General features: G+C 38.3%; 1 protein-coding gene and 1 long non-coding RNA gene across 3 annotated transcripts in view; both read right to left on the reverse strand.

The window, feature by feature from the left end:
* CERK (ceramide kinase) overlaps nt 1-16,290 on the reverse strand; it is a 42,149-nt gene extending 25,859 nt beyond the window's left edge. The window contains exons 1-5 of the mRNA XM_068189758.1: nt 16,008-16,290; nt 7,118-7,231; nt 5,824-5,946; nt 3,727-3,852; nt 3,161-3,224 (exon numbers count right to left, since the gene is read on the reverse strand). Of these exons, the coding sequence (XP_068045859.1) occupies nt 3,161-3,224; nt 3,727-3,852; nt 5,824-5,946; nt 7,118-7,231; nt 16,008-16,146 (566 nt within the window). The 5' untranslated portion in view covers nt 16,147-16,290. The remainder of the gene's footprint in view (nt 1-3,160; nt 3,225-3,726; nt 3,853-5,823; nt 5,947-7,117; nt 7,232-16,007) is intronic.
* Nucleotides 16,291-17,861: 1,571 nt separating this feature from the next.
* LOC137473785 (uncharacterized) lies at nt 17,862-27,848 on the reverse strand. Of its 2 annotated transcripts, none has more exons than XR_010998984.1 (2): nt 27,097-27,848; nt 17,862-19,152 (listed from the first exon to the last, which is right to left on the reverse strand). It is a non-coding gene; the product is annotated as an uncharacterized lncRNA (long non-coding RNA). The 2 variants fall into 2 exon arrangements; XR_010998986.1 differs by lacking the exon at nt 17,862-19,152 and adding an exon at nt 21,703-21,755.
* Nucleotides 27,849-27,933: the final 85 nt, after the last annotated feature.

Raw genomic sequence — 27,933 nt, forward strand, 5'->3', positions numbered from 1 at the left:
CAGATATTGCAGAATAAGCACTTATTTCACAAGACAAATTAATCGAATTTTTAAGTATAGATGATTAAAATTTAGTTATTATTACATTTTCAGCAGATGGAAAGCTTGAAAAAAACAGTTTTTTTCCGTGAATAGTGAGGACAGTGTTAAAAACATGAACTCTCCAACTCTAAGTTAAGACCTAGGAGACAGAGAGAATGAATAAACGGATACTTGTTCTCAAGTTTCGTAATTTTTTTCTCTTCCAATAGTTTAACTACACTATTCCTGAATTTTAGCCTTCTCCTTCTCTGCAGACTCAAAAAATGAGCTAAAGAAACAAAAATTTCCATGTCAGTTCAAGGTCAGTGTTGTCTCAGTACTGGTTTGCTCAAAGCTCCATCCAGCCTGGCCTTTAACACTTCCAGGGATAGGGTATCCATGACTTCTCTAGGCAGTCTGTTCCAGTGCCTCTCCACCCTCACAGCAAAGAATTTCTTCCTTCAACCTAAAGTAAACCTTTCCTCTTTCAGTTTACAACTGTTCCCTCTTGTCCCATTGTTATATGCCCTTGTAAAATGTCCCTCTCCAGCCTCCTTTTAAGCCCCCTTAAGGTACTGAAAACATGCTCTAAAGTCTCCCTGGAGCATTCCCTTCTTCAGGCTGAACAAGCTCAGCTCTCCCAATCTGTCTTCAGAGGAGAGGTGCTCCAGCCCTTTGATCATCTATAACAAACACTGTATCCAGACTCAGAGGGGACAGTTATATGAATGTCTATACCTATCAAAGGTAAATATGATAAAGAACTTCACATATGCAATAACAGCACAACCAAATTCACAGCAAATATCAGAAGACCAATGTAGAAGTCAGACATATACTGCACAAGTGAAGGCCCCTGGTGAAGAATGTCTGAAAGAACCATCTTAGAGTGATTGCTGCACGTTGGCTTTATTTTAATAAAGGGAGAGCATTTCCCTTTTTAGATAGATGACAACAGCAAACAACATCTGCCAGAGGACTTCAGAAGCTAGTCCACAAGTAAATAGAGTTTTTGAAAAATTACAGTCCCTTCTAATCTCAGCCATTCTGTGAACTAACTCAAAACGTAGGAAAAAAAAACCCAACCAGAAACAATTTTACAAAGGATTGTGCAACAGACATATGCCTAAGAAACCACAGTGATGTGTCACTGCTTCCAAACATGGCTATTACCTGCATGATATTACAGCATGTTCTAATTGTTCTGCACAGTGATGTACAAAACCCTGCTATATTGTAACCAAATTAGTATTTTAAGTAACTCTGCTTAAAGAAAAGCTGTTTTATCACTGAACTATTAGGTGACTACATTCACCGTAAGAAATTCCTGTAAGGTAGAATAGAAAGAACAAACAGGAAACACACATAAGATATTTGAATTAGCTATCTAAAGTAAAACATTTGAAAATAAATAAAGCAATTATCATTAAGAATCCCGTATCTGCTTGCAGAATTCCATGTATGGCTTTGGAAATAGGGAATCTAGAGATGAAATGAAGAAATTCATCACTGAATAAGGGAAAGCCACACATCAGAACCAGTCTATGGGGACAGCTGAACATCAATTAGATGCAGGAATCCAAAGAATCTTTTACTCTATGTGAGGAAAGTCAAACCTGAAGAAACACACATTTATGTGGTTGAACCATTTTTAAAATTTTCCAAATAACCACTTAATTTGTTATTTAAAAAGTAGTTTTAGTTCAGGAAGTCTTTCCTAACATCACTGTTGACCACAAAAGAAGAATTGTAAATTATGGACAAAAGTTAGGCTTGGAAAGACAGGCTATAGATCCCAAGCAAACTGCCATTCAGGCCCAGCCCAGGAATAGAAGAATCTTAAGAGTCTAAAAAGATGCAGTTCTCTGGACTATTGTTCATCTTGTAATGCTAGAGACACAAATAAAAATAATAATTAAAAAAAAAAAAAACCAAAACCAAAACAAAAAAAACCCACCACCAAACCCAAAGGGAAAAAAAATTCTACAATACAAGACTTTGAACCACTTCAGAAACTACCACAATTGGTCACTGCCACTTGCTGTAAAAAACAACTTGCTAGGAGTGGACATGGGCTCATTTGCCTCCTTTCTGCTCTGTACTGAAATTTCACCAACCATCAGTACACTTATTTCAAATGAAAAGAAAAAATAACAACTAACTAGGCTTTTCTAGGATCAATGTTTTCCTTCCTTGAACTTCTGAAACTTAAGAAAAATCACAGCACAGACAAAACTGTCTATCTGAAGGCAAGTCATTTTAAAGCAGGTGAAGTCTGGGAACTCAGCCTATGAATGTCATTTCTTACTAACACCATTTCCCAACATCATGCCCTTACTCAACATGCAAACTGTAAACAGCAAAGTACTACAGCAAATGTACTCTGAAAAGACTCAATGTGTTTTCTTTTAGCAACTTAGCAGTTTAAACGTACCTGTCAACAGGCACAAAATACAACTTTAAAATACTGTAGGTATGAGAGTTTATCTACATATATTTTCAAGTTTTTTCAAACTTGTAACTTGTTTCAAGTCATGAACAGGAAACTGAAATTACTACCATTTTTATTAAAATATTCTGCTTCTACAGCAGACTTAATAATGGAATGCAAGATCACCATTCAGTCAGGCCTTCTTTTAAAGCAGTAACTTCAAAACAGAAGAAATGCAAATAAAGCCAAATGATGTAGCCACTATTGAACAGTCACACACAGCAAGAGGAACCTCCTGAAATATTTCTGAACGGTCCATGTTTTTACACACAAGCCGAATGCTACTGGTGCAGTGTTCTGAACTCATGTATGTCAAGACCATAAAACATTTCTGGGTAGCTTCTGAGCTATAATGGAATGCTCAACTGAGCAGAATTAATGTTACATTCATCTTTTGAACACAAATCTCACGCAAACATTGTCATACTATGCTTGAATATACTGTGTTGAACAAATTTACTGAAACAGTTTACTTTTCTTTTTATACTCCTAAATGTGGATCTCCTACAAAAAGGAACATGCCCCAAGACTTTCAGTTATTGCAATACATGTATTAGTAATGAAGGCTACCCTTTTAAATTAGAGACAAGAACAGACCAATAACATATCGGCTCAAAAATAATAAAAAAGGCAAGTACAATTACTTACCCATCATATTTATAAATATTAACTTCAAATAAGTTGTCCTTAGCATGGTTAGCATGTTCAGTTACTGTGAAAAAATAAACACATTAAAATTTATTATTAAAAACTACTATAAAGCTGTATATAATATAGAATTATAAAAATAATTAATAACCATGATTCTATTACCAATGTGACTATAAAACAGCCTGTCCGTAAGATGTGTCTCAAAAGATTTTTGCCAGGGAAAGAATTAAAGGAGACATACACAGTACATACAGGAAAAAAAAAATTCAGTAAAAATTGTGCAAATGATCAATTAGCTTTAACAATGAAAGAGAAGAAAGGCAGAATCTTTTATTTAGAGCTCAAATTGCTCAGGAGCACAAGTTTTACTTTAGTAAGCAGGAAGCTGATAGAAGGTTGCTATTTATCTGGCTACCTATGCTTTATTTAGAAAACATTCTCTACTGCTTTCTTTCATTTCCCTAATAAGAAAAGGTAACAAACAGAAAGAAATTCAGCTACTCAGGATTGTTTTAAAGACTTCATATTGTGTTTACTAAGAAATTAAAGTACTCATTACTCACTAACAACATCAGTGGATATAGAAGCCAGACTGAAGAGTGGAGCAACTTTCTGTTCATAAATCCTCTTCCCTTGTCTTTTTCCTCCATAGGGATTAATATACACAAGCAGCTGCTTTGGTCTAGACTCTGCAGAAAGGAAAGCCATAGTATACTGCTTTTATACACATCAAAAATTAATTAAGCCATACAAAATCAAACCTATTAACATCAAAGCAAACACAGCATAATAGACCTGTAACTCTGTAACAAAGAGCTATAAAAGCCTGCTACATCTGCTCTCTTTATAATACTGGTATCAACAGTACTGAACAAATTGCTAATAAGACAGCAGATGAAATTCAGAATTATTTCTTTTGACTCCCTAGCTCACATTGTTACTTGTCATTCTTGCAGTACCTTCCCACTACTCAAGTTACTCTAATTACATGAGTATTACAGGCATAGAAGATGAAAAGGGCAGCAACAGCAAAGCCGCTTGTAAGTGCAGCATACATAAAAATACTTTTACATAAATTTATTTAAACTTTCTTCTTTCTTTAATAACATTTAAGGAAATTCATTTCCTTTCTGTGATCAAGTCACACTAAGAATGCCTCACAAAACTACATGCTGCACAGCAAATGCTTGTCCTACAGTGTTAGTTGCCCTAAAGTGTTACCCCTTCTGCCCTCCAAAAGCACCTTTGATATTACTATCTCAAATTTGTCCAAACAGTTCTAGATTTACACTAGTAGTGTCAATTAGAACAATTATTATACCTCTGTATTAAGAGAGATACAAAACACTAATGCTTGCTGCACCTAGGACACCTCCTTTTTTATGGAACAGACAAAAACGTTTACATCTGTATTCCCTCAAATCGCATTCTAGATTATTAGTTTAAAAGGAAAAAATATCAGACTTCTTACATCAGCACACTTTTACAACAAATCCACCCAGTCTAGACAGACTGAGTGGTTAAAATCTGCTGCACACTCAAAGCACTATTCACCCCATCAGAGAACCCCATCCCCTTTGCTGAAGGAATCTGTTACTAATAAAATGAACAACTGCATTCAAATGAATTGAGTGCTCAGGCCACAGCTTTTAAAGATGTACTGAATAGGTGCACAAACCCCATTTTTTGAAAAAGACAGATGTACCTTGTGTACTGTATATAAAACATTAAGAATGCTTTCAATGCCTGTTGAGATTAGTTTTTCTAAAATACTCATTTTTATTCTGTAAGCCTTAAGTATTTGCTTAAGTCCCACTGTAGGTGTACTTGTATCCAATCCCTTCTCCTGCTCTGTATCTCAGAAGGGCCTAGAACCTACACTGGAGGGAGCTCATCCCTAGTCTTGTCTCCAGCTCCAGCTGTTCTGCTCCAGCCTCCCTGGATGGATCCAATTACTGTATCTCACCTGGGCTGTGAATTGGACCTGTATCTATCCTCATCCCTGCTCTGCCCACCCTGCTCAGCTACAGTGGGACCCTGGTCAGCAAGGCACTGCCTCTGCTATGATCACCCTCAACCTCCTTTCTGTCACTCGCTCTGCTCCTGCTGCTTCCTGACATCTCTCGAGGTATCTCTTTCAGGAATAACTCCTTCAAAATTACTTTTAACCTCCCATGAAGTAGATGTCCAAGAGTCTCAGCAATGATTAATGGGAACTCTTACTACATAAGACACATTTTGTTGATGACAGAGTCTGGAAAGGTGAAACACACCCCTAAATCTTTCAATTGCTACAGTCCTTGACCTCAAATCTCTAGAGTACCTTAAATCCCTGAGCTTACATCTGCCCATTACTTCTTCCGAAGCTACAGTCATTTAAAGCCTCTGCTAAGCTTCCAATGTGTCTCTATTTTGTGAAAATAATTTATATCTGGGCAAAATTATATCAGTCCAGACTGATTAAAGCACTCAGTACAATTTAGTGAATATGTAAGATAAAGTAGTGATAAAGAAACACTTCAACTCTTGGCTCCCTCACTTTTTGAGCATAAGCTGCTCTTAAGAGTTCAAAAAATCAGATATATTAAAATAACATTGATTGATTGATGTACAAGCCCACAAAATGATGGTGCAAATATTCATAGTTTATTCAAACTTACTCTGCATTTCAAGTAATTCCTTCAGTGCCTGTGTCCACTGATTACATAAGTGCTCATCTACACACCAAAACATCACGTCACTGCACCGCCAGCGGTGATTTCGGGCTTTCTTCACATAATACACTTATTAAAAAAAAAAACAAAACCATAATGAGATGGTTCTGTGAAACAAAAAATGCACTTCAGAAAGACCTCCAAAATACTGACCTGTAATTAACCTCCACTACACACTTCTACAAATGACAGAAGCATTCAGAGTATGACCAGAGACATTGGTAGAGAGTCCAAATGAAAACACCTGCTAACAAGCAGATACCCAAACAAAGAATTCTTTTTAAAGATGCCATGTCTCATCAACTTATTATAGACATACTTGTTCACAAGTTCACCAAGCTTACATATTATTTGTATTAAAGTCTGCAATATCTACATAAAAAGCCACAAGCTTAAGAAGATAAGCCATACTGACATCAACGATCATGTAACCAATAGGGTGAACTTCATCCTATAAAAATGAAATTTGAGAAAAAACCATTTTTTTTCTTATGGATTAAGACCTTATACCTACACTTCATATACAGTATCTCAAATCATTCTTACTGGAGGAGTAAAACGAGGAAAATACTCCACAATATAAAATTCTGGCATGACATCTTTTTAGCACAGAAGTCATTGCTCTTTTCCAAAACCAGACACTTATTTCTGGCACTTTGTTTTAAGAATGCAGTCAATAATACAAAGTAACTTTCATGCATACATCCTGATGGCTAGGAGTAATCAAAAACACTGAGGACTCATTCTTTCAGCCTCTCTCGATTTTCTAGTCAAGAAGTAGAAAGCAGGTGTCCTGCAGAAGAGTCATTCAACAACAAAAAGACATTAGGGTGAACACTCAGACATTAGATTGAACTTCATTAAAAATAACTGAACACAGCATGTGATCTTAAAAGAAGGGGTTTTTTTTTCCACAAAAGGGTCTTTAAATATAAACCAACAGATTTTTGGTGGGGTTTCTTTTGTTTGTTTTTTGTGGGACTTTTGCTTAGGTTAATTTCAGTTTGGGATTTTGGTGGGGTGTTTGGTTTTTTTTGGGGGGGGGGGTGTCTTTTTTGGTTGTTGTTTTTGTTCAGTTGGATTTTTTTTTGGTTTTTGGATGGTTGCTTTTTTGGGGGTGGACTTTTTTAGAACACATTATTTCTGTTAAAAAAAACCCAAAACTTTGACAATTCCATTGGGTCTTCCTTAAACTACCTTCACAGAATGACAAGCACAAGCATCCAGAGACCTGCCTTACCTGTGAAAGCATATAGCTTTGCCATTTTTTGCCATCTGCCAATGTTACGTTGTTTCTTGTTAAACTCAGTTTCTTCTACAGCAATGATCTCAGAGATTGGTACAAAACAGTTTTCTGTATGAACACAAGATTTTACATGTTAGAATCTTCAAATATCACCTGAATGATTATTTCTATACCTAATATGATACAGACATATGATTAGAGCAGTTGCTCAATAAACACAATCAAGAGCATAACTAGCAATTTTCTGAATATTTTCAATTTTCTTTTGTCTTTAGTCAAAGCACATAATCCAAACCACCTACAATCTACTCAAAACAGTATTTTAAATGCCTATGATTTCTCAGAAAATAAGGTATTTCATGTATAAAAATATTTTTGCATGAAACCAAAATTCAACAACATTGATTTCAGAGTAATTAAATTGCCTCTACTATGAGGTCTAGTCTAGATACTTCACAGTGAATAGCACAAGCTATTTCAAGGAATGTGCAACTAAATTTAGTACATGGACTACAAAGGCTGTTTGTTATTCTCAAATAAGTATCTGGCTTATGAAAGAAGGGCATTCATATGAATTCTTAAGATTCTAAATCCCACTGAGCTTTTAAAGTTTAGTATCTCTTAAGAAGAGAATTCTAGAAGTTATGTTTATGTACTGTGAAATATTTTCCTCGTATCAACTTCAAAACTACTGTTTTTCAGAATTAAAGGCTTCTTGTTCTCAGACTATGAAATAATTTCCTCCAACCTCATTCTCTTTTCTCTTATAGTTCCTAAACTATAGGAGACTTCTTAACTCCTGTCAAATTTAAGACTTTTGTCTCATTTTCATTACTGATTTCAACACTGCTCTGTTGTTACTTTATCTCAAAAAAGTGAAACTTAAAATGCATGCTTTGTATTTATGTACAAGCAAGTGCTCTCTGTATACATACCCCTGTATAAAAGATTTATAATTATAATAATATAGTCTCATGTAAATTATCTCTTATATCGTAAGAATTATAATATACTTTCTTTTCTCTCACATATACAAAGGGAGTGATACCAAGATATTGAGATATTCGACACATAAAACACAGACAATGCTACCATTGTTACTGGGGTTTATTCTACATTTCATTTTCCTCACTATTTTGCAGTGGTACAATGGTAGTGGTGAGGAAAGTAAAATGAGTTAAAAGTTTCCCTGACCTCTTCACAGTGATGACTGCAATTCATTTGCCACTAATTCACTTTTATTATTTTTCCCATCCTATTTAATTGGTTTAGTCAATATTATCACATGTATTGACAAATTGTGGACTACGTACTCCAGCGGTTTAGGTATCTGATGTGATTTATACCCATTTTGTAATTTTATCTTCCCTGAATTTACATTCAGAAGAAATGTAGCCTTCAAACTTTACTCTGAGGTCATTTAGGAATCTGGCTGTATTTGAATGTTTCAACTTAAAAACTAATTTCACAGCTTATAATAACTGCATTTACTATACTCAAGGCACGACAGGGAAGTGCAGTAGTCACATAACGCTGTTATAAAGATCCAAGAGCAGAGATAAACTCTAAGATGTATGACACTGTATGTACTTACTGTACATACACACATGTAAGACTATATCTAGTACTAGACACTAACAATTATTTGGTCTTCCTAACAGATACAAGATCTGCTAAGGGATCTCAATATGATTAACCTATACATTTATCCAAGGAAAAAGAAATGCAGAACAGAGATGGAACAAAAAAGGAAAGGAAGAATTCTTTAATATTTCTTTCCCAAAACTGCTTTTACTTATTTTGCTACTGGCTCTGCCACTGATCCATATGTCAACAAAAGAAAGAAAGTTTGTTGCATCTATGAAGATTGCACTTAAATGGTAATTTATTTTGTTACTCCTCAAAGATACGCTATAAAACTTAGAAACTACATTTACATCTAAATTTAAATGACAGTGAGTGCTCTAAATAACATTTTTTGAAATAGTTGTACATAGTGCATACTTTTAGCATGTATGCTGGGAGCAGCAACAGAAGTAATTGTCTTATTAGGCATTTTTTATATAATAAAGTTGTCCAACTGTACAGATAGCTAATCGATTTTAAAGTACTTCCAAATCTGTATCACTGAAAGCATTTCTTTGGAGTATATACTTCAGCACACATTATACAGCTTCTATTAACCTTGAAACCACTTATAAGCTCTTCTAATTCTGTGTTCCCCCTCTGACAGTTGCATGAGTGTTTTGATTTTTCAGCAAATCTCTTCACAGATATGGCAAAAAAAGCAAAAAGTAAGTATTTTTTGTTTATATGTATATTTTTTATCTTATGGCACCAGAGTTACAAATCTGAAAAACAGAATCCTGAAAATGGAAGGGGAAAAAAACAAAGTAACTAAAGTGAGGAACAGATCTTCCATCTGCAAATCTTTGGCTTTGGTGAAAATCTGAAGAGTTTCTGTTCTGGGAATACCAACTCTGCTGATTACACCCCTCAGTACGACATAGCATCATAAAAGCACCAAGCAACTCCACTGTCCTGACAGCATACTCCAATCTTCAGGCAGTCAAAAATCACACACTACTGAACCCAGTAATTGCAGATGGCCAGAAAGATGCAAAGCTGTCTCAAACAACGTGTTATTCAGAACATTCCCTACTGCTTGCAATAACAAATTCTAATATGCTTCAATAGAACTCAAGAATTTCTATCAGTCCAAATATCTCTATCACTACTTGACTTAGTGCTACACAGAATATTGTTTAATCACATTGCAAACCAACTACTGAGTCCCACCTCTCCCCCTTTTCCCCAGAAGGAGAAAGCTTTCCATGTGAAGCAGAGACCTTCAGTACAAGCACAACAGTCCTGTTCCTATGAACACAATGCCCTCATCTGCCATTTAGTCACCAAAACCTGCCCCACAAAAAATAGTACTAACCAGCCTCTCTTGAAGCTTCACATATGTACTAATTATAATCCTTTCCCACAGCTACTTTTGTAGCATTTACCCTATTATCAAGTAGCATGAGACATTTATTTCACTGACACAGCATAAAGGTGTTCACTCAAAGGCCTTCACCTTTCTGTTTTTCCCAAAACACGGAAAATCTTATTGCCACATTAACAAACAAACATATACAAAAAAAAGTTGCTTACACCAGTACTACAAGATCAACATTAATGAAAAAAGGTTGAAATAAGGGCTCAGAAAATATCAAAGAAAGAACTTGGCTCAATCCAACCTATTCAATCAAGTAGCACACAAGAGCTTCTTGACAAAATTTTCGCCACAGTCAATGGTTAGCATACTAGAGACAAAGAGCTGACCATCCAGAGAAGGTGGATGAAAGGGCATGGCAAAAAAAAGTAAGAAGTTAAAAAGCCAAACAAAACACTCAGTAAACAGGTGACAGTCTTCTCAGCACTCCGGCTGTGCCAGTCATTGCTCATTCTGGGTCACAGTGCTCTTAATCTTAACATTCTTCCTAAAAGCAAACTGATAAATCAGCAGAACACTGAATTAGATGTACACGATTTTTCCCACATTAAGCGAGTAGGAGAGAGGGAAAAAAAAACCCCACAGAAACAAAACAAAGGTAAGCACATTAACAGTGGGCTTCTTTGCGCAAAATGCAGCCAGCACTTGGGAAGTGTGTTTTTCTGTGTTAAGAAAACATTTTTGGTGTGTCATTGCTGTCTGCCACTCCCACAAAACACTTCCTGAGTTTATGAGCACTCTCTCAGAACTCCAGTCAAGATTTGTTCATTCATCACTGCCAGCCACGTATCCTACAGACCAAACTTCCCCTCACAAATGTGTTAGCTCAAAGCAACCTAGACACATGCACAAGCACAAAAACGTTGCTGATCACAGCATTTGGTTTATTCTTAAAATTCAGCTGGGGCCCACGGATGCAGTGGCTTTTAGAATTAATTTAAACTATTGGCATATTCTCATGACTTAAAAATATCAACAAGTAAAAATCTGGGATATAGGTTATAAAGAAAAAAATGTATTTTCAGTCACTTTGAAAACTAACTTGCTGTTAGAGCCCACATGAAGGATCAAGCTTTCAGGTTTAATATTTGCCTTCACCTAAAAGCAAGAGAACAGGAGTACTTTCTACCAGAATACACATGGTATTATACCAATCATGCACTATAGAAAGTTGTGTTTAACAAACACTAGAGTAAGAGAAGGTAGGATATAAAGCAGAACTACTAACAATTCACATCCTAAAGAAGGGGGAAGGAAAAAAGGTATCACAATTGATTTAAATCCTGTGGAGGAGTCACAAACATCCAAAGACCATGATTTCACCACGCACAGCCATGTATAAGGAAATTTCCTTCTTTTAAAGTAAATCTTCAAGTACTTTGTAAACCAACAGACCAGTTTGTACTATGACCACACAGCTACTTCACACCACATAAATCTGAATCAAAGCAGAGCAATTTGAACTTGGGTCAACTTGAATATTTAAATCATACTATTGACTGTCTTCCCATTGTTTCTTCTGCATTTCCAAATAAAATCTTTCCTGTCCAACTATGAATATTTCAATGATAAAGCAGGGAGTAAGATGCACTTATTCAACTTAAGGGGGGGTGGGGAGGGAAATAACCCAGCAAAAAAGGTGTATGCTAAAGAACATGTATTGTTTAATGGAGTGTGCATCTCTATTTGCATAATGTATCTTCCAGAAGACCACACATTCCAAAGAGGCAATGCCTGCTGCAGCAATTGCTCCCCACATCCTACTTGTGTAATGGAGTTGTGGCATTGCCTATAGAGAATCATGGCTCACATTTCTGCACACGCCCACTGCCAGATGGGAATGACTGATGACAAACGACCTTGACTAAGGATGTGCCAACACTCTGCAAGCACCAGGTGCTGGACAGACCTTGTTGCCAAGCTGGCCCACCCTCTGCTAAGTACCCTGTTTATGAAACTGAGCTTTCTTTAGAATCCACCAGAATGACAGTAGTGTTGTGAACACTAGTACTGAGGCTTCCTCAGGCGGTTGTTTTGGAAAGGACACATGGAAGAGAATTCTGAAATACAAAGGCTAAAAGAAAGCACACACCGTAAGTCAATGCACAGAGATGAGGGTCTAGTTTTGTCATCACCTTCATGTTTGTACTTTGGAAAAAAAGAAAAAAATCCTAGAAAAATGACAGGAGAATCTCATTCTGCATTTGTAATGCTTCAGTACCAGGCACAATAAATGCTTAGCCAATGCTTCTGAAATACCTCTAAGTATATATGTACAATATACACTCTGCTATGAATTTGGTTCAAAAAGTTTTATCATGTGCTATTTGAGAAAAGCCTGACTGTGCCATCAACATGTGGGAAATAATAAATCAATTTAGCTAATCAGCTTTGCATATGTTATTTATGATTAATGACTGAATCTCATTGAAAAATGTAACAAGGTTGAAAAATAATGTTCATCAGAAAAATTTAAGATGAAGGCATCCCTAGGAGAAAAGGATGCATAGCTGAAAGTAATAGAGAAACACACAAAAATTTACAGGTAAAAGTTTTCAATATAAGTTCAAACATGTCTAACGATCAAAGAACAGGAAACAGGAACCTGATTACGCTGAAGAGAGAACTTGAAACTATCATGCTGTTAAACAAAGTCTAACAGTAGGAAATTGTTGATATCTTCCAAATAACAGCATTAAAAAGTATTCTCCTGAGTTAATACTACTTCTGCATTTTGATAGAATAGGGTTTAAATACATACATATATATATATATATATATGTATGCATATAACTATCACTGTACAGAGATGAGAAAACAGAAGAATCTCCCCGTACTCTCTAAAACTGTACTTTCCTGGATAAAAGGACAAAGTCTGTGTTGTTTCCCATCTGTTCCTGACTTTGGATGCAACAGGGAAAGGTAAACATTTCAACACTTCTACAGTACATCTAGCTATAGCTCTAGTTCTGTACATGTCAAAGTTTGAAAACCTTGAAAAAACATATACCAAACAATACTTATTTACATACCTAAATTCAAGACAGCAATATATGCTCTGAAAATAAGTAGCCTGAGTTTTTACAGTTTAAAGACAACTCCTTCACTGTAATAGCTACCTACTAAACAAGAAATATAGCACTTTTACACTGCATAATTTAGTCTGTATTTAGACACAATGTAGTCATGTAGTCAAAGGCTAAATGGTAGAAAGACACCAATCTTGGTCAAGCAACTCTTCTGAAATTATATGCTTCTAACTAACCACCTTCCATATTATTAAGTTTATTTATATATTGTCATGTATGCTGCTCATATTTCCAAAATAATATAGAGAACATGAATCATCACAGGTCTTAAAAAGAGCTTGGAGACAACAGAGCAGCAATAGTACAAAACTGTGATGAAATTAAAGCTCAAGTGCAGGGAACATATGAATTAATGAGTGTGTTAAGAAGAGAAGGTACATTATCTATTGTATTGATCCCTACATAAATTATACCTGTGCCTCCAGAATGCTCAGGCATTTCTTTTTCTTCTATTTTCTCTTGCGATTTCACATCATGTTTTCCAAAATATTGTGAATATCTGTGCTACAAGACGGTGGCTGCACTCTGTAACCACAGTTGCCTCTTAAGGCATCTCCAGCAGGGTACTACTCCAGAAACTGCCTCATATATAACTAATCTACTGTGTCCCACTCTCCTTCCACCACTCCCAGAATTCTGATGTTAGGAACATGCTTCAGAGCAGGTGCATACACCATTTGGTTTACCAGGAGCAAGTCAAGAAAACTTACAACTTAAAAAGTAGTAAAAATTCACACCTGCAAGCAGCTGTAAACTTTAAAGTGCTCATGAAAAAGCTAGTGTGAATCTGTGGTACTCGTGCTTGGTCTAAAGGAATTCATCAGACAGGAGAAAGGCACTCCCCTTGAACTTGCTCTAGACAACACATCAGTCTCCTAGTGACTTTTCAAAGGCATTTTTAGAAGAATTTTACACAATTTAACCAAATTATCTCCAAAGTAAGAGCTATGTTACTTAGTAGGAGCAATTATCCCAAGAAGTCTTGAAACTTCCTATTTTAAATTTAAGATCCAGGTACCTTTATCTAGACTAATTTTATTTCATTCTGAAAAGTATACAGCCTATTTTTCACAACAATGTTTTAAGTTCATCCGAATTAAAGAATCAATTTGTCCTTTAAGTCTAAAGTTCCTTTAACTGAGAAAAGTTCAGGAATATTTGATTACTTCTTTCATCGGTATTGTTGATAAACATTAGATTATGTCAAACAACTTGCACAATAGCAAGGGAAGGATAACAAACTCTATTTTTATATTATGAATAAGAAGGGCTGTACTTAAAACATAACCAAATCTCAGTTATGTAAACTGTCGCACCAAATTCTTGCAATTCTTGAGTTCTCTTTCTCCTTTTTCCTTCACCTTCTTGAAAAAAGCCTCAGGCCAATAAGATATTATGATAATATCTGAAAAATATTTAACAAAGATATATGGTAAGAATGGAAGAACTATTTAACTATTTAAGTTTGGAGACTTGCCAAGGATTAGAAACATCTCTATTCAAACCTTCTTCAGATGAAACTTCTAGTCAGCCTTTCTATTATTAGAGTCTCACTGTCTCAGATCCTGCAACCTCTAAAATGGGGATGACAGCAGTTTTCAACTCTTCAGCAGCTGCTGTGAAAAAAGGACATTACACATTTTCAAATGTTCATATGTCATGTTAATAGGGCTACATTAACAATGAGAATAATTACTATATAAAACCACCAAGGTCAAAGACCCTGAAAAGACAGCTCTCAAAAGTACAGTAGAAAGTTTGATATGCAAACATCCTCACAAGTTAATCTGATTTTTTTCCAAGTATTTTCATCAGTGACTTCTCAGACTGGCAGTTTTGTACATTTACATTATGCTAACTGCACAAAAGGGGAACTATAGAAATCTTTGATACCACATTGCAAACTATTAGCCTATGTTAAATATTTCCAAACCAGTAAATCTCAAAATCTAAACTTTCTTTGTAAATTTCCACTGAGCCCCAGAGAAAGCTAAGTTTTTAAAAAAGCTCAAAAAAACCCCAACCCAAACAACAAAAGTAGTCATTGCCTGAGACACTGCCTCAGTATGAAAGTGTTTTTAACCACAAGTCTTGCTGCAACTAAAAAAAACAACCCTGCTTTTAAGGTTTTAGAAGTCTATTATGTACTGCTACGATTACTTAAAACACATTACAAACTACATGCTTCTCCGTACTCGCGGCGCCAAGAAACAATGGGGTTCAGCTAACAAATCTGTGTTCTGCCGGCCAGCTGCGGGGACTGGTGTCCCCGTGCCATCAGCGGCACGCTCGGCACACATCCTCGCCCGGGCTGCTCGGCCACACGCGGGCCGCGCTGCGCTCGCTCGCAGGGGCTGCGGCTCCTCGAGAGCAGCTCTCGGCTTTGTTTGGGAAGGCACAGCCCGATCAGCGCTCAGCACAGCCGGCGGCTGCCGAGCACCGTCCCGCCTGCATCTCCCCGCTCCGAGCGCCCTGCCCGGCCCCGCGTGGGATCGGGCCACCCTCCGCCCGTCGGACTCTGAACCCCGGAGGCGCCGCACAGGCGCCCGAGGGCAGGAAGCGCTCCCGCCGACGGAGCTCTCCGGATGCTCAACGAGCCCCGGGCGCGGAGACGCCGCCGCGGGCGCGGGGGCAGCGCTGGCCGCAAGCCGCCCCCGCCGGCACCCGCGCCGCGGCACCGGGGACGCTGCGGACGCCCTTCCCCCGCCGCCGAGGGCAGGCGCCTCTCGGGCGGCCCCGGCCCGCCCCAGGCCGCGGCAGGTGCGCCCCGGCCCCCGCCCGCCCCACTCACCGCCGGCGCGGCGCGGCGGGCGGGGGTCGCGCCAGGCCAGCCGCCCCCGCTCCTCGTCTAAGGTGACCTCCCAGGAGCGCCGCCCCAGCCCCAGCGAGGACACGAGCCGGGGCCGGCGGCCGCCGGGGAGCCGCTCCATGGCCGCCGAGAGCCCGGCCCGCCGCAGCCGCTACCGCATGGCCCGGCCGAGCGGGCGAGCGCCGCGGGGCGAACCCAGCAGCTGCTAACGGCGCCCCCGGCCCGCCGCTACCCCGGCTGGCCCGGGCGGGGCGGGCCCGGCGTCAGCGCTACGCCAGCGCTGCGGGGCGGGGCCGCGGCTCCCGGATCGGGGCCGGGGCCGGGGCCGGGGCCGGGGCCGGGGCAGCGGGCGCGCCTTGTCTCTCGGCCCGCTGCAGAGACACGTGCCCGACGGCCCGCGGCAGAGGCTCGCCCGCCCCAAGCCCCCAGCTCCGGGCAGAGACACCAGGGCTGACACCGTAACGGGCTTGGATTGCTTTTATGGGTTTTTTTGCGGGACGACGAAGCCCCTATGTCAGTGACGATGGACTCTTCCCTCTTTCTCTTTAGACCGTGAAAATGCAATGAGCACATACAAATGTCTGGTGATACAAACCTCTCCATCTAACTTCACCTCCCTTTACATAAAAACATTTTGGGCTTGCCTTAAATATAGGGAGAGTAATTCACTATAATTGAGCTCTTAATTCTTTGCTGCCTTCCCTCCTTGATGTTGCTGAAGTGTATAACCATCAGCATCCTACCAAAATACAGGCCAGACAGAGCAGCAGCACCCACCTCCAACCTTCCTCCAAATCTGAGTGCTTCCTACAGAGTTTAGTAGAAAACGTCTCTGGTCTTGTTCTTACCTGGGTCCAGCCCAGGGCCAGCACTCCAGCTGGCTTTGCTCAGGCTGAAAAAGCTTCTCCACTTCAGCTCTGCTCTGAAACTTACAATATATGCACATTTCACTCACATTTTACAAGAGGAACTGACTTTACACATTTACAAGGGGGAATGGAGCAAGGGGGAATAATTTTAAATTGAAAGAGGGTAGGTTTAGATTAGATATTAGGAAGAAATTCCTTACTGTGGGGATGGTGAGACATTGTAACAGGTTGCCCAGAGAAGCTGTGGATGCCCCATTCCTGGAAGTATTCAAGGCCAGGTTGGATGGGGCACTGAATAACCCCATCTAGTGAAAGGTGTCCCTGCCCATGGCAGGGGGGTTGGAAATAGATGATCTTTAAGGTCCCATCCAACCTATTGCATTCTGTGATTCTATGATTTCATCTTCTGAAAACAAATGAGCTAGGCACTGTCATCCAAGTTACGTGTTGAAGATAGTCTTCCTGTACAACAAATACTAGTTGTCATCTATCACAGTCATTCCAATAGTCTTTCCTCTGGCCTTAAAAGACATGATATTACCTTTATTAGTGAACAAACCTAGGTATGCCACACTTCCACAATTTCAAGGAATACTTCGTCAGTTGTTTTATTCTTCACATTTTTTAATCTGTCCCTCCACAAACACCTGTAGAGCTCTTTATACTAAGACATAAAGTTTATTGCAAAAATTCATTGTGAACAATAGTCTGCCAAGTGCAGTTCTGAGCAGTCATTAATATCTCATTGGTTCCTTGTATTTTGCCACCTACGTCATCTCTTATCATCCATCTTGCACTTGGGTGGTGTTGTGGGTTGACCCTGTTTGGGTGCCAGTCATTCACAAAAAGCCTATTGCTCCCCTCTGTAGCTGGAAAGGGAGAGAAAATGTAACAAAGTGTTCATGACTGAGATAAGGACATAAAGAGATCACTCACCAAATACTGTCACAGGCAAAACACACTCAAATTATAGATAATAATTGAATTTATTACTAAGAAGATTAGAGCAGGGTAATGCAAAATAAAGACCTTAAAAACACTGTCCTCCACCCCTCCCTCCTTCCCAGTTCTACCTCCTTCCCCTGCAGAGGCAGGGAAATGGGGCATGGGGGTTACTCAGTCCATCACACATTGCTTCTGCCACTGCAGGGAGAGGAGCCTTTCCCCTGCTCCAACACGGGCTCCCTCCCACAGGAGGCTTTTACTGTTGAACGCTTCAGACATGCTCCAAAATTGAATGGATCACTAATATAAAGCTGTTATCTTAAAAATATTACACAGAGGTACTTATTTATCATTTCTCCAGTGGGCAAAGTAGATTTAATCTTTTATAGCCTACAGTCACAGAATCAATATTCTTATACTGTGATCCATGTTAGCTGAAGAAATAAAAAGTTCATTCTTTTTACCATTCCTGCCTATGATGGTTTCCTTTTATTCTTATTAATTTGAAAAATCTTTTTTTTTTTTTTTTTACTTAAGGCTAAAGTCTTGAACTGTAAAATACAGAACTGATTAAATATTCTCTGGTCTGTTAGAAGCCTTATAAAGTGTACGAGCACCACTAGCAGGAATGGCATCCACATTTCTTACTTGTTTAGGTAAGAAGAAGCCACTTCTTCTTTGCACACTGTTTTAGTGTTTTGTTCACAGAATGACAGAATGGATAGGATTGGAAGGGATGACAGTGGTCATCTGGTTCAACCTTCCTACTCAGTCAGGGCCATCCTAGAGCACATTGCACAGAATTGCACCAAGATGGTTCTTGAAAATCTCTGGTGAGGGAGGCTCCACAACCTCTCTGGGCAACCTGTTCCAGCCCATGGTCAGCTTGACAGTAAAGAAATTCTTCCTTATGTTAAGGTGGAACTTCTTCCGCATCAGTTTCTGCCTGTTGTCTCTTGTCCTATTGCTTGGCATCACTGAGCAGAGCCTGGTTCCATCTTCTTGACACCTACCCTTCAGATACTTATATACATCGATGAGGTCTGCTCTTATTCTTGTCTTCTCAAGACTGAAAAGGCCCATCTTCCTCAGCCTTTCCTCATAAGAGAGATTCTTCTGTCCCTTAATCATCTTTGTTGCCCTCCATTTGGCCTGCTCCAGGAGCAACATGTCTATCCTGTGTTGAGGAGCCCAAGATTTGGGATACTTCATGCTGCTACAGGAATGTCTTGTAGGAATTCTTACCTTTTCTTTGTTGAGTCTGCTCTGGTACTCTCTGGTAGATCCCTGAATATCAACATGTGCAGCTGTCTCTAAAAATAAAGGACAAATTTGAGCCAACACATTTTTATTTTCAATCTGTATTAGTACTTTATGTTTTTCTTCCCTGATTGTAACAGAGAAATAATTTTTAAAGGACGACTGATTTAGTAGACTAAAACACGCACATCAATTATTGTTTTACTACTTATTACCTAAGCCTGTAATTACCACTGAGGGGACATTACTGTGGATGCAGTGATGCCAGTAAATTGCAGGATTTATTGCCTTGGTGGTAAAGATATCCCATCACAGGGCTACACCCTGAGAAATGGCATAGTTGTAAAAACACCAAACTTTATTCACAGCTCTAGAGAGGCCACAGGAAAGGTTGCAATTGTAGTTAACTTGGAAATAATAATACATTATGTAATGAGTACAATTCACAATGTCAAATGGGAAGAATGTAGGACTTACAAAGTTTATTGCTATGATCCATTTACTACCTAGAAAACAACACAGTGTTTAAAGCCAAATTTCTCTTCTTAGTGTCTGAGTTTAGAGTAGGTAATTCATCTCAAATGACACGAAGTTAAGTGGTGCAGCTGTTACTCCTGAGGGAAGGGGTGCCATCCAGAGGGATCTTGACAGCCTTGAAGAGTGGGCCCTTGCAAACCTCAGTAAGTTCAACATGGGAAGGTGCAAGGCCCCACACCTGGGTCAGGGTAATCACCAGTATCAATATGGGATGGGAGATGAAAGCATTGAGAGCAGCCCTGAGGAGAAGGATTTGGGGGTGCTGGTGGATGAAAAATTGAACATGACCTGGCAATGTGTTCTTGCAGTCCAGAATGCCAACTGCATCCTGGGCTAAATCAAAAGAAGTGTGGCCAGCCTGCCCACCCTGGAAGACATTTCTCCCCTTTTACTCTACTCTTGTGAGACCCACCTGGAGTGGTGAGACACTGGAACAGGTTGCTCAGGGTAGCTGGGGATGCTCCACCCCTAGAAGTGTTTTAGGCCAGGTTGGGTGGGGCTTTGAGCATCCTGATGTAATGGAAGGTGTCCCTGCCCATAGCAGGAAATCATTCTATGACTCTGAGATCTCTATAAAAAGTACTTAACTCTAGTAACTCTGTTATTCTGAACAGGATCATTACATGATAATGCAGGCAGTCAATTAAGAAACTCTTCTAAGCAGGTACATCTATTTAATCAACAGCAGCAGAGACATATTCTTCAGCATGACCTGCATTACCAAAGTATTGATTTAAATCACTACAAACTCCAGCTATCACTCTTCCAAATCTCTTGCATGTGTGCTTCTTCATTAGGATCCTGCAACTAATTTATTTTCCATAGTGAAAATCAAGCATGCCCTTCTATTATTTTGGCAGAGGTTAAAAGTACTGTGCATCCAATCTTATCTGAGAGCGTGAGTCTAAAGTGAAAAAGATCTTAACTACAGTGAAAGAAAGCTGGATACTGCTCACATAAATATGCTGAAGAACAAAGAAGAATCATATTCCACCATAATTGGCCATTCTACTCAGTTATGTGTTGGAATTCTAGAGGGAATCACAGATTTGTAGCAGGAGCTCTGAAAAACACAGCTAGTCACAGACATGTGAGGGAGCCCTTCAGCTGCTATGCCCAGTGCTTCCAGGGAGATGGTTGCAGGCTCAAGGACTCCTCCATGTCCTAAGGAATGTCTGCAATTATGCTCAGTCCTGCTGAAGCAAGAGAAGGAAGTTCAACATCAGTGAAGTTGTTCCTAATATTGTTCCTTGAATATGTATGTGAGAGTCAGCTGTGGTCTTGTCCAAATGAGAACTAGTGCAGAAGTGAAACATTAATCTCATTGCTCAAGAATTTAAAACTGGAACCAAAATCAGTAAGGGTTTTACTTTTTTATTTTTATTTTTTTTACTGCCCACAAGTAACTATGAGGTATTTCTTTTCTTCCAAAGAAAAATACCCCAGGAAAGTTTTTAAAAGGCTGCTTGGGAGTCATAAAAAAATTTTATCTCAGTTCATGTCAGGCAAATTGAAGTACTTACACATCAATAGAATTCTATTCTCAGTTATACACATAAGTCACATTAGAACAGTGTAAATACACCTAGAGGTCAAATTTGGTAATTGAAATACTTTTGGAAAATGAAAACTAGCTGACAAAGATAATAAAGCAAAGGAAAATAATTAATTTTAAATATCAAAATCCTGACTAATATTCTAATTCCTTTTCTACTTATCAGCAAACAAAGACTAAAGCATGAGTTCTGCATTTCTGCTGATGGAAAGAATGACATCACCTTCTCTAGAAAAATACCTGGGCTATTTTAAAGCTCTTCCACACTTTTATCATAAAAGTTTAAATTGCATTTATTGTTGGAAATGATCTGGAAAAAAAAAAGAGCACTTTTAAAGGCTTGTTAAAAAGGATGATTGCAGCCCTTTATTCACTTGAGCCAAAAGGTAATTGAGAGAAAGTTGTTGATATACAGCAGGATGTGGGAAGAGATCCAAAAGGTACTTTGTTTTCTTACAAAGAGAAATGTTACATGCTGTTCCTGAACCATGGAAATTTACAGAATCCTTCCTTTCTTCCAAAGCTTCAACCTCCCTGTATATTCTCTGCATAAACTGCCTATCACTGTGAAAAATACTAAATATTATTTGTTTCAAGCTGCTGTAGCTGTGGCTCCCACCTACACAGAAATATTGATTTGTGTTTCTTTCTTAAGTTCCTTACTTCTATTTTAATTATTAGTCTCAACCAAAGTCCCAGAGGAGATTTAAGACCCCCCCTCAACTAACTGCATCTTTTTAAAAAACAATGACATTTAAAGGTCCCTGTCTGCCAGAATGATGATGTTCTTTGTCAGTGTCAGACCAGTACCTAGAGGAGTCCTACGAGAAGGCTGGGGAGGGACTTTTTATGGTGGCATGGAGTGATATGAATATGGGGAATGGTTTTAAACTGAAAAATGGCAGGTTTAGATTGGATACTAGGAAGAAATTCTCTACTGTGAGGGTGGTGAGGCACTGGCATGGGTTGCCCAGAGAAGGTATGGATGTCCCCTCCCTGGAAGTGTTCAAGGCCAGGTTGGATGGGGCCCTGAGCAACCTGGTTTAGTGAAAGGTGTCTTTGCCCAAGGCAGAGGGGTTGGAATGAGATATTTGAGGTCCCTTCTAACCCAAATCACTCTATGGTTCTGTCAGTCTATGAAGAAAGTGACATCAGAAAGTTTCTCTCTTCTGTCCACCCCTCAGCTGTATAGTAAGAGTCTATTTTTCTCTATGAGGTATGCTTTGCTGATACTTCCAGTCCCTAAAAACCAGGCCCATGCAGACCTTGCCTGGAGCATGTCCAGGTGCTTTTTTACAGAACCATGTGTAGGGACCAGTTCTCAAGAAGAGCTCTAAGAAGATATAACTCTGGGCAGGTAGATACTTTTTTATAGTTCTGATATTGAAGTATTATCAAACCATGTGTCATGTTCAATAGCAACCTCACTTATATGTACTAACTTTTGTACATTCTGAGTATAAGAACAGTAGGATTTTTTTTATGGTTTGTGACTGCCTAAAGGGTTTTTTTACACTATTACAGAGCATGTCTGTGCCACCAGCATGACACGATTGACAAATTTCAAGTGTGGGCTCCAATCTATGCAATAAAACAGCTTCAGGATGAAAGTATTGTTAACATAAAAATTCCTACCATCACCGAAACAACAATTTTTCTCCCAACTCATTTTTAGACCTCGAACTGGAGCCATCTTAATGTATCTTTTATTCCCAGAGTACTTCTCAAATTACTTTGCTTCAGCAGGCAGGGTTCTAATCCATATCAAGGCTCTTCAAACTTGCACCAGGCAACGTGCCATTCATAAACTAAAAAAATAAAGGAAAATTATTCTTACACTTAAGATGGAGAGACTTGTTTTTATGCTGCTTTTAGAAGAACACACTGTGAAACTACTAATTAACACTGCAAGTAAAATAATAGGAAAGAACAGGGGAGAAAAAAATCACACAGACTTTGGAGGCAGTAGAAACAGCCCCTTTCCAAAGAGGATATAAACCAAACCAGTTTCTGTTTCTCTGAAGCAGAAAATAAAAATCTGGGGAGTATATTTATAAGACTTAAAATAACCAACTAGTGAAATATTTTTTAAATAAAACGATCTCACAATGAAAAATATTATATACTTCCTTCAGTTCTGTATAGCCTCATTAACAACACAGGAACTAAATAGAAATACAGATAATCAGATTATCAACACTAGCAAATAAGCACTGCCCCATTATTTATTGTGACACTTCAGACCAAATATTACCTAAGATATCCTTAGCTGGACTAATCAGTCTAGCAGATAAAACCAGATAAAGTATCTAGTACTTAGGCAACCATGGAAGCATCTCTGTAGGCACCACCCATGGTCTTACTATAGTAATATACAAATACTACATAAATACCCATGATCTTCTTACTATAATAAAATAAAAATAAAATTTAAAAAAAACCCATATGAACAGCAATGTCATCCATGGCAGTCAAATCAATTATTCATTTCGAAGTATTACTGGAAATATCTGTAGCCTTCCAATGTTAATAAATCAAAAAGAAAACCATAAACAACAAAGACATCAGAATGTTTATGCGAAGAATCTACATTCTTAAAAAAAGCTCTTGATTCTATATAGGTGCCAGGATTAAAAATCGACCTGATACAGACTGAATCAGATGAAACATAAACCTAATTCATATTATTATGTTAAATAATTTTCATTTTTTCCTTATCACCAAGGAAATGACACTGATGTATCATTTCTAACTAAAGCTGCAATCATTCCTGTGAACATAGGTAGATTGAGCTCACTCAGGAGCTAGTGAAATGCCAAATGACCGGTTACCAAAAAATCCTCCTACTTCCTATTTGACATTGGGAAGGTTCTTCAAAATTTTCATCAATTTTTCTCCTTTTGAACTTATCACCTATCAAATATACTATGAAACACAAACATTCACCCCAGCCTTCTTGGAAGATATTTTGACTGATATTCACAGGCTTGTGTGTCTTTCATTATGTTTACATGACTGTAAATAATTGGTTAAAGGTGGATCTTGAATTCCATCTTCCTACAGGAGCAAGAGAGGTTCTAAGACACAGACACTATTTACAAGACAGCAGAGTTACTATATGAGGAGGAAGGATGCTCAGAAGGGCAAAGACATTTGACTAAACTAACAGTATTTCATGGATTAAGCTCTTTCTTGTGAATACTGTCATTTTAAAATAGAATAGCACAGAGTTAACTTTGCTGAAAGTCCACTTTGAAAAATTATTTATAATCATGATTTATATTTTCATATTTTAATTAAAATTATTCCACAATTTTGATTTCTTCAGAAAAAAGCAAACATACACAATACCTTTAGGAGAACAAAGTTACTCAGAAAAGATAGGAGTCTAAGAAATAAAAAATAATATTTCTTTTTTCCATCTTGTTAGTGTTGGGACACAGTTTCATCAGTCGTGTTATTGATTCATTATCTAATTTGAAAGTTCACAGGTGCACAAATTTATTTTTTCATAACTACCTACCTTTGTAAAGACAAAGACCCTGTTTGTAGATTCCTTCAGAGTTGCATTTTCAGATTTAAGGTAAATGAAGGAAGAGTTTTTTTCTTTGAATAAGATTGAATTTTCTCCTAGGCACAAGTTTAGTTAATTCATGTGATTTAATTAACAACGTTGCTTTCTGTGGTTAGTCCAATATTTTAAAAATACAATATGAACCTAAAGTAAATGCTTAGAAATGTAGGTGAAATTTTCTTTTTCAGACCGAGGTTCTGAAAGATAAGATAAAAGATGGATTGCAGCAGTTTGTCTGAATAGAGTAATTTTCACTTTGATTGTTTTTCAGATTGCTACTGTAGTAGAGATGATGACAGCTGGTATGAAGTTGTCTGAATCAGTGATACTAGAATGCAAATACATGCCAATACTTTGCATAAAATCCACAAAGCAGAGTTATTTATGCATATGCCTTTTGACATCTCAGCATGCATGTTGACTTGAATTGACATACTCTCTTTTTGATTTTCTGGTATTATATTTAAATGGAAAGCTAAGAGCAGAAGACACAGTAAAATAGAGGCACAGTAAAAAAGAGGGCAATGCTGAAGAAAGAGGTCCAGCTCATAACTGAAGTTAAATATTTCTTTCTAGTAAACAAATATATTTAAGGAACTTTGCTGTACCCAACTTCATAGTTGTTTAAAGGGATGACAGTAATTTTGGGATAGTTATGAGTGTACTGAAAAGAAAATTCAAAGACTGAACAGTAATGAAATACACATTTACAAGCTTTTATCTTACCAGGTGGCAATGGCTAACTAATTTGGAGCACACCATTTTATGGGAAACATATTTAGAGATGACTAGTCTACATATAATTTGAAATACAATTTATACAAATTGTAGCTTTTGATGAAAGTTATATAGTTTTTAAAAGATTGCACAGGGTTTTAGTCAATCAGCTAATTTATTCAGAACTATGAATCAGATATCAGTGCAATGCTTTGAAAAAATCAATCACCTCAAAACTATCTCCAGACAGTGTAATGTGAACTGTTTTGCAAAAATCATGACTCTGAAAGACACAATTTTAAATCATTATGGATGAGAAATGACAATTAGGAGTAATCGATGTTTCAAAAAAGAACCTTGAGTGCAAAGGAATGATTTGAACCAATTGCTTTTATGGTTGTAGCTATAAATGGTTGTAGCTATAAGTGGGAAAAAGATTATATTCTTAATGGCAGATTCTTTGTCTTGATTAGAAAAGAAAATGCAATAATGAGACTTGAACTAATAAAACATTTGTACTAGATTTAGCTGTGAAAAACTTCCTCCTCTGTCACAGCAGGATGGGCATGAGCCCATAAAGGGACAGAACAGCAACTATAATAGAAACCAGGGAAGTAGTAATGAGTTAAAATAAATCTTCAGTCTAATTAAACTTGTACAACATGCCATTCCGCTTGCCTTTTTTTTTTTTTTTTTTTACAAAATTATGAGGCTGTGACTAGAATTCTTAGGACAGAAGCGAATGTAATGCTATACGTGTCTTTCACAGCCAGCAATCCCTGGCTACTGAGAAAGCATGTGTGACTTACTGCCTGTACCATATGGTTAATAATCTCAACATCACAAATCGTTCTGGTCTTGCATGGAAGCATTATGAACACTCTGGGATAGAAAATGAAGTGGGGAGAGAGAAATGGAGAAGTGTGCTACAGATCGCCTCAGTAAAAACTAGAAATGCAGCTCTAGACTTAACAGAAGCTGATAGTACCCAACAACAAACAGGATAAGCAGAAGGAGATAAACCCCCATACCTTCCCTTTTTAACCAGCACAAACCCCTGTACTCACGATGCAGTGTTTCAGAAGACAGACAATGAATGCTTCATGTGGCTGATTACAGAAACATGCATAGCAGTGTCGACAGCAACACAGCATGAGGTTGGGTTAAAGCAGACAAACTGCTCCTACTTATTTGAATCAATCACAATGTGGCTCTCCAGAAGTGATCAGATAAAAAGCAACACGAGTAAAGACAAAACTGAAGAAATATGTTAATTCCTTTCATTCTCTGAAGATGCTGCAAAACATGTGGTGCATATGTGCATGTACAGCCAGATAGAAAAACATTTACCTGAACCTCCAAATTCACTGGATAATAATGATGTTAACACCTAAAAATACTAAAAGTTTCTCCTTTCTGTGTTCAATTCTCTGGTAATCTACTTAGCTGTTCAGAGAGTGTGATATGTGAGAATAAATCATTCTTTCTTCCCAGAAAGTGAGATACAGCCTAATGAGTGTTAGAGTGTTGTCTCCTAAATTACTTTTGAAGGTATGAATTATGGAAAGGCATAAACATATGTGGATAAAGCAGACTTAAAATGCAAGTCCTCACCCTCACTTCCCATACCTCTTCCACTTCCTGGACAGACACCAAAACTCTGAATTTGGACCCAAGCCATGGAAGCCTTTGGATTTCTAATCTCTTCTGACATTGTTCACAACTTCAGGTTTTTTCAGATTTTTTTGGTTTTATTTAGCACATACTTGGGAGCTGAACCCAACTGTGATCCAGCTGCCTAAAGCAAAGTGCCCAATGCGAATTGAGAGGCCTCTGGATAGCCAAGATGCCTGTCTGGAAGAGGCAGATTATGACACAAGGTCTCAGAAAAGACCCACATGCTCTGTAGCAGTAGCTGGTGGCCGGGGGGTACCCTACAGCTACTCAACATCTATAACAGCACTAAATGCCTAGGTTTGAGCAGCAGAATATCATGCTTCATGGCTGATGACTCCTTATCAGGGAGACCTCAAGAGTTTTATCACCTGAATCCCAGGATTAGTGTGTTAGCTAAGAGAACTTCTAATTATACAAATTTTGTCCTCTACTAGAAGTGCAGTCAGATGAAAGAGTGTCATGCTAAGACTCCTTACATATCCATTATAAGAGGGCTGGGAGGCTTCCCCTTGTTTAGATGTGAGCTGATTTCCCAATTAAGACATCACCATTACATCCAAAGCTCAAGGAAAAACAATAGGCACAAACTGGAGCACCTTTTGGTGGCATATTCCACAACCAAATCAGGAATGTTACTGAAAAGCACTGCAGCACCTGATTTGGTTTTCTTCCAAACAGAATCTGTTTCATAGGTACCACAGCCATCCTCAGAACTTAACGAACAGACAGTTAATGAAGTATTTGCTTCAAAACTGCATTATTGCTCTGAACCAT

Source organism: Anomalospiza imberbis, chromosome 5 (assembly GCF_031753505.1).
Source record: "Anomalospiza imberbis isolate Cuckoo-Finch-1a 21T00152 chromosome 5, ASM3175350v1, whole genome shotgun sequence".
Taxonomy (NCBI): Eukaryota; Metazoa; Chordata; class Aves; order Passeriformes; family Viduidae; genus Anomalospiza; species Anomalospiza imberbis.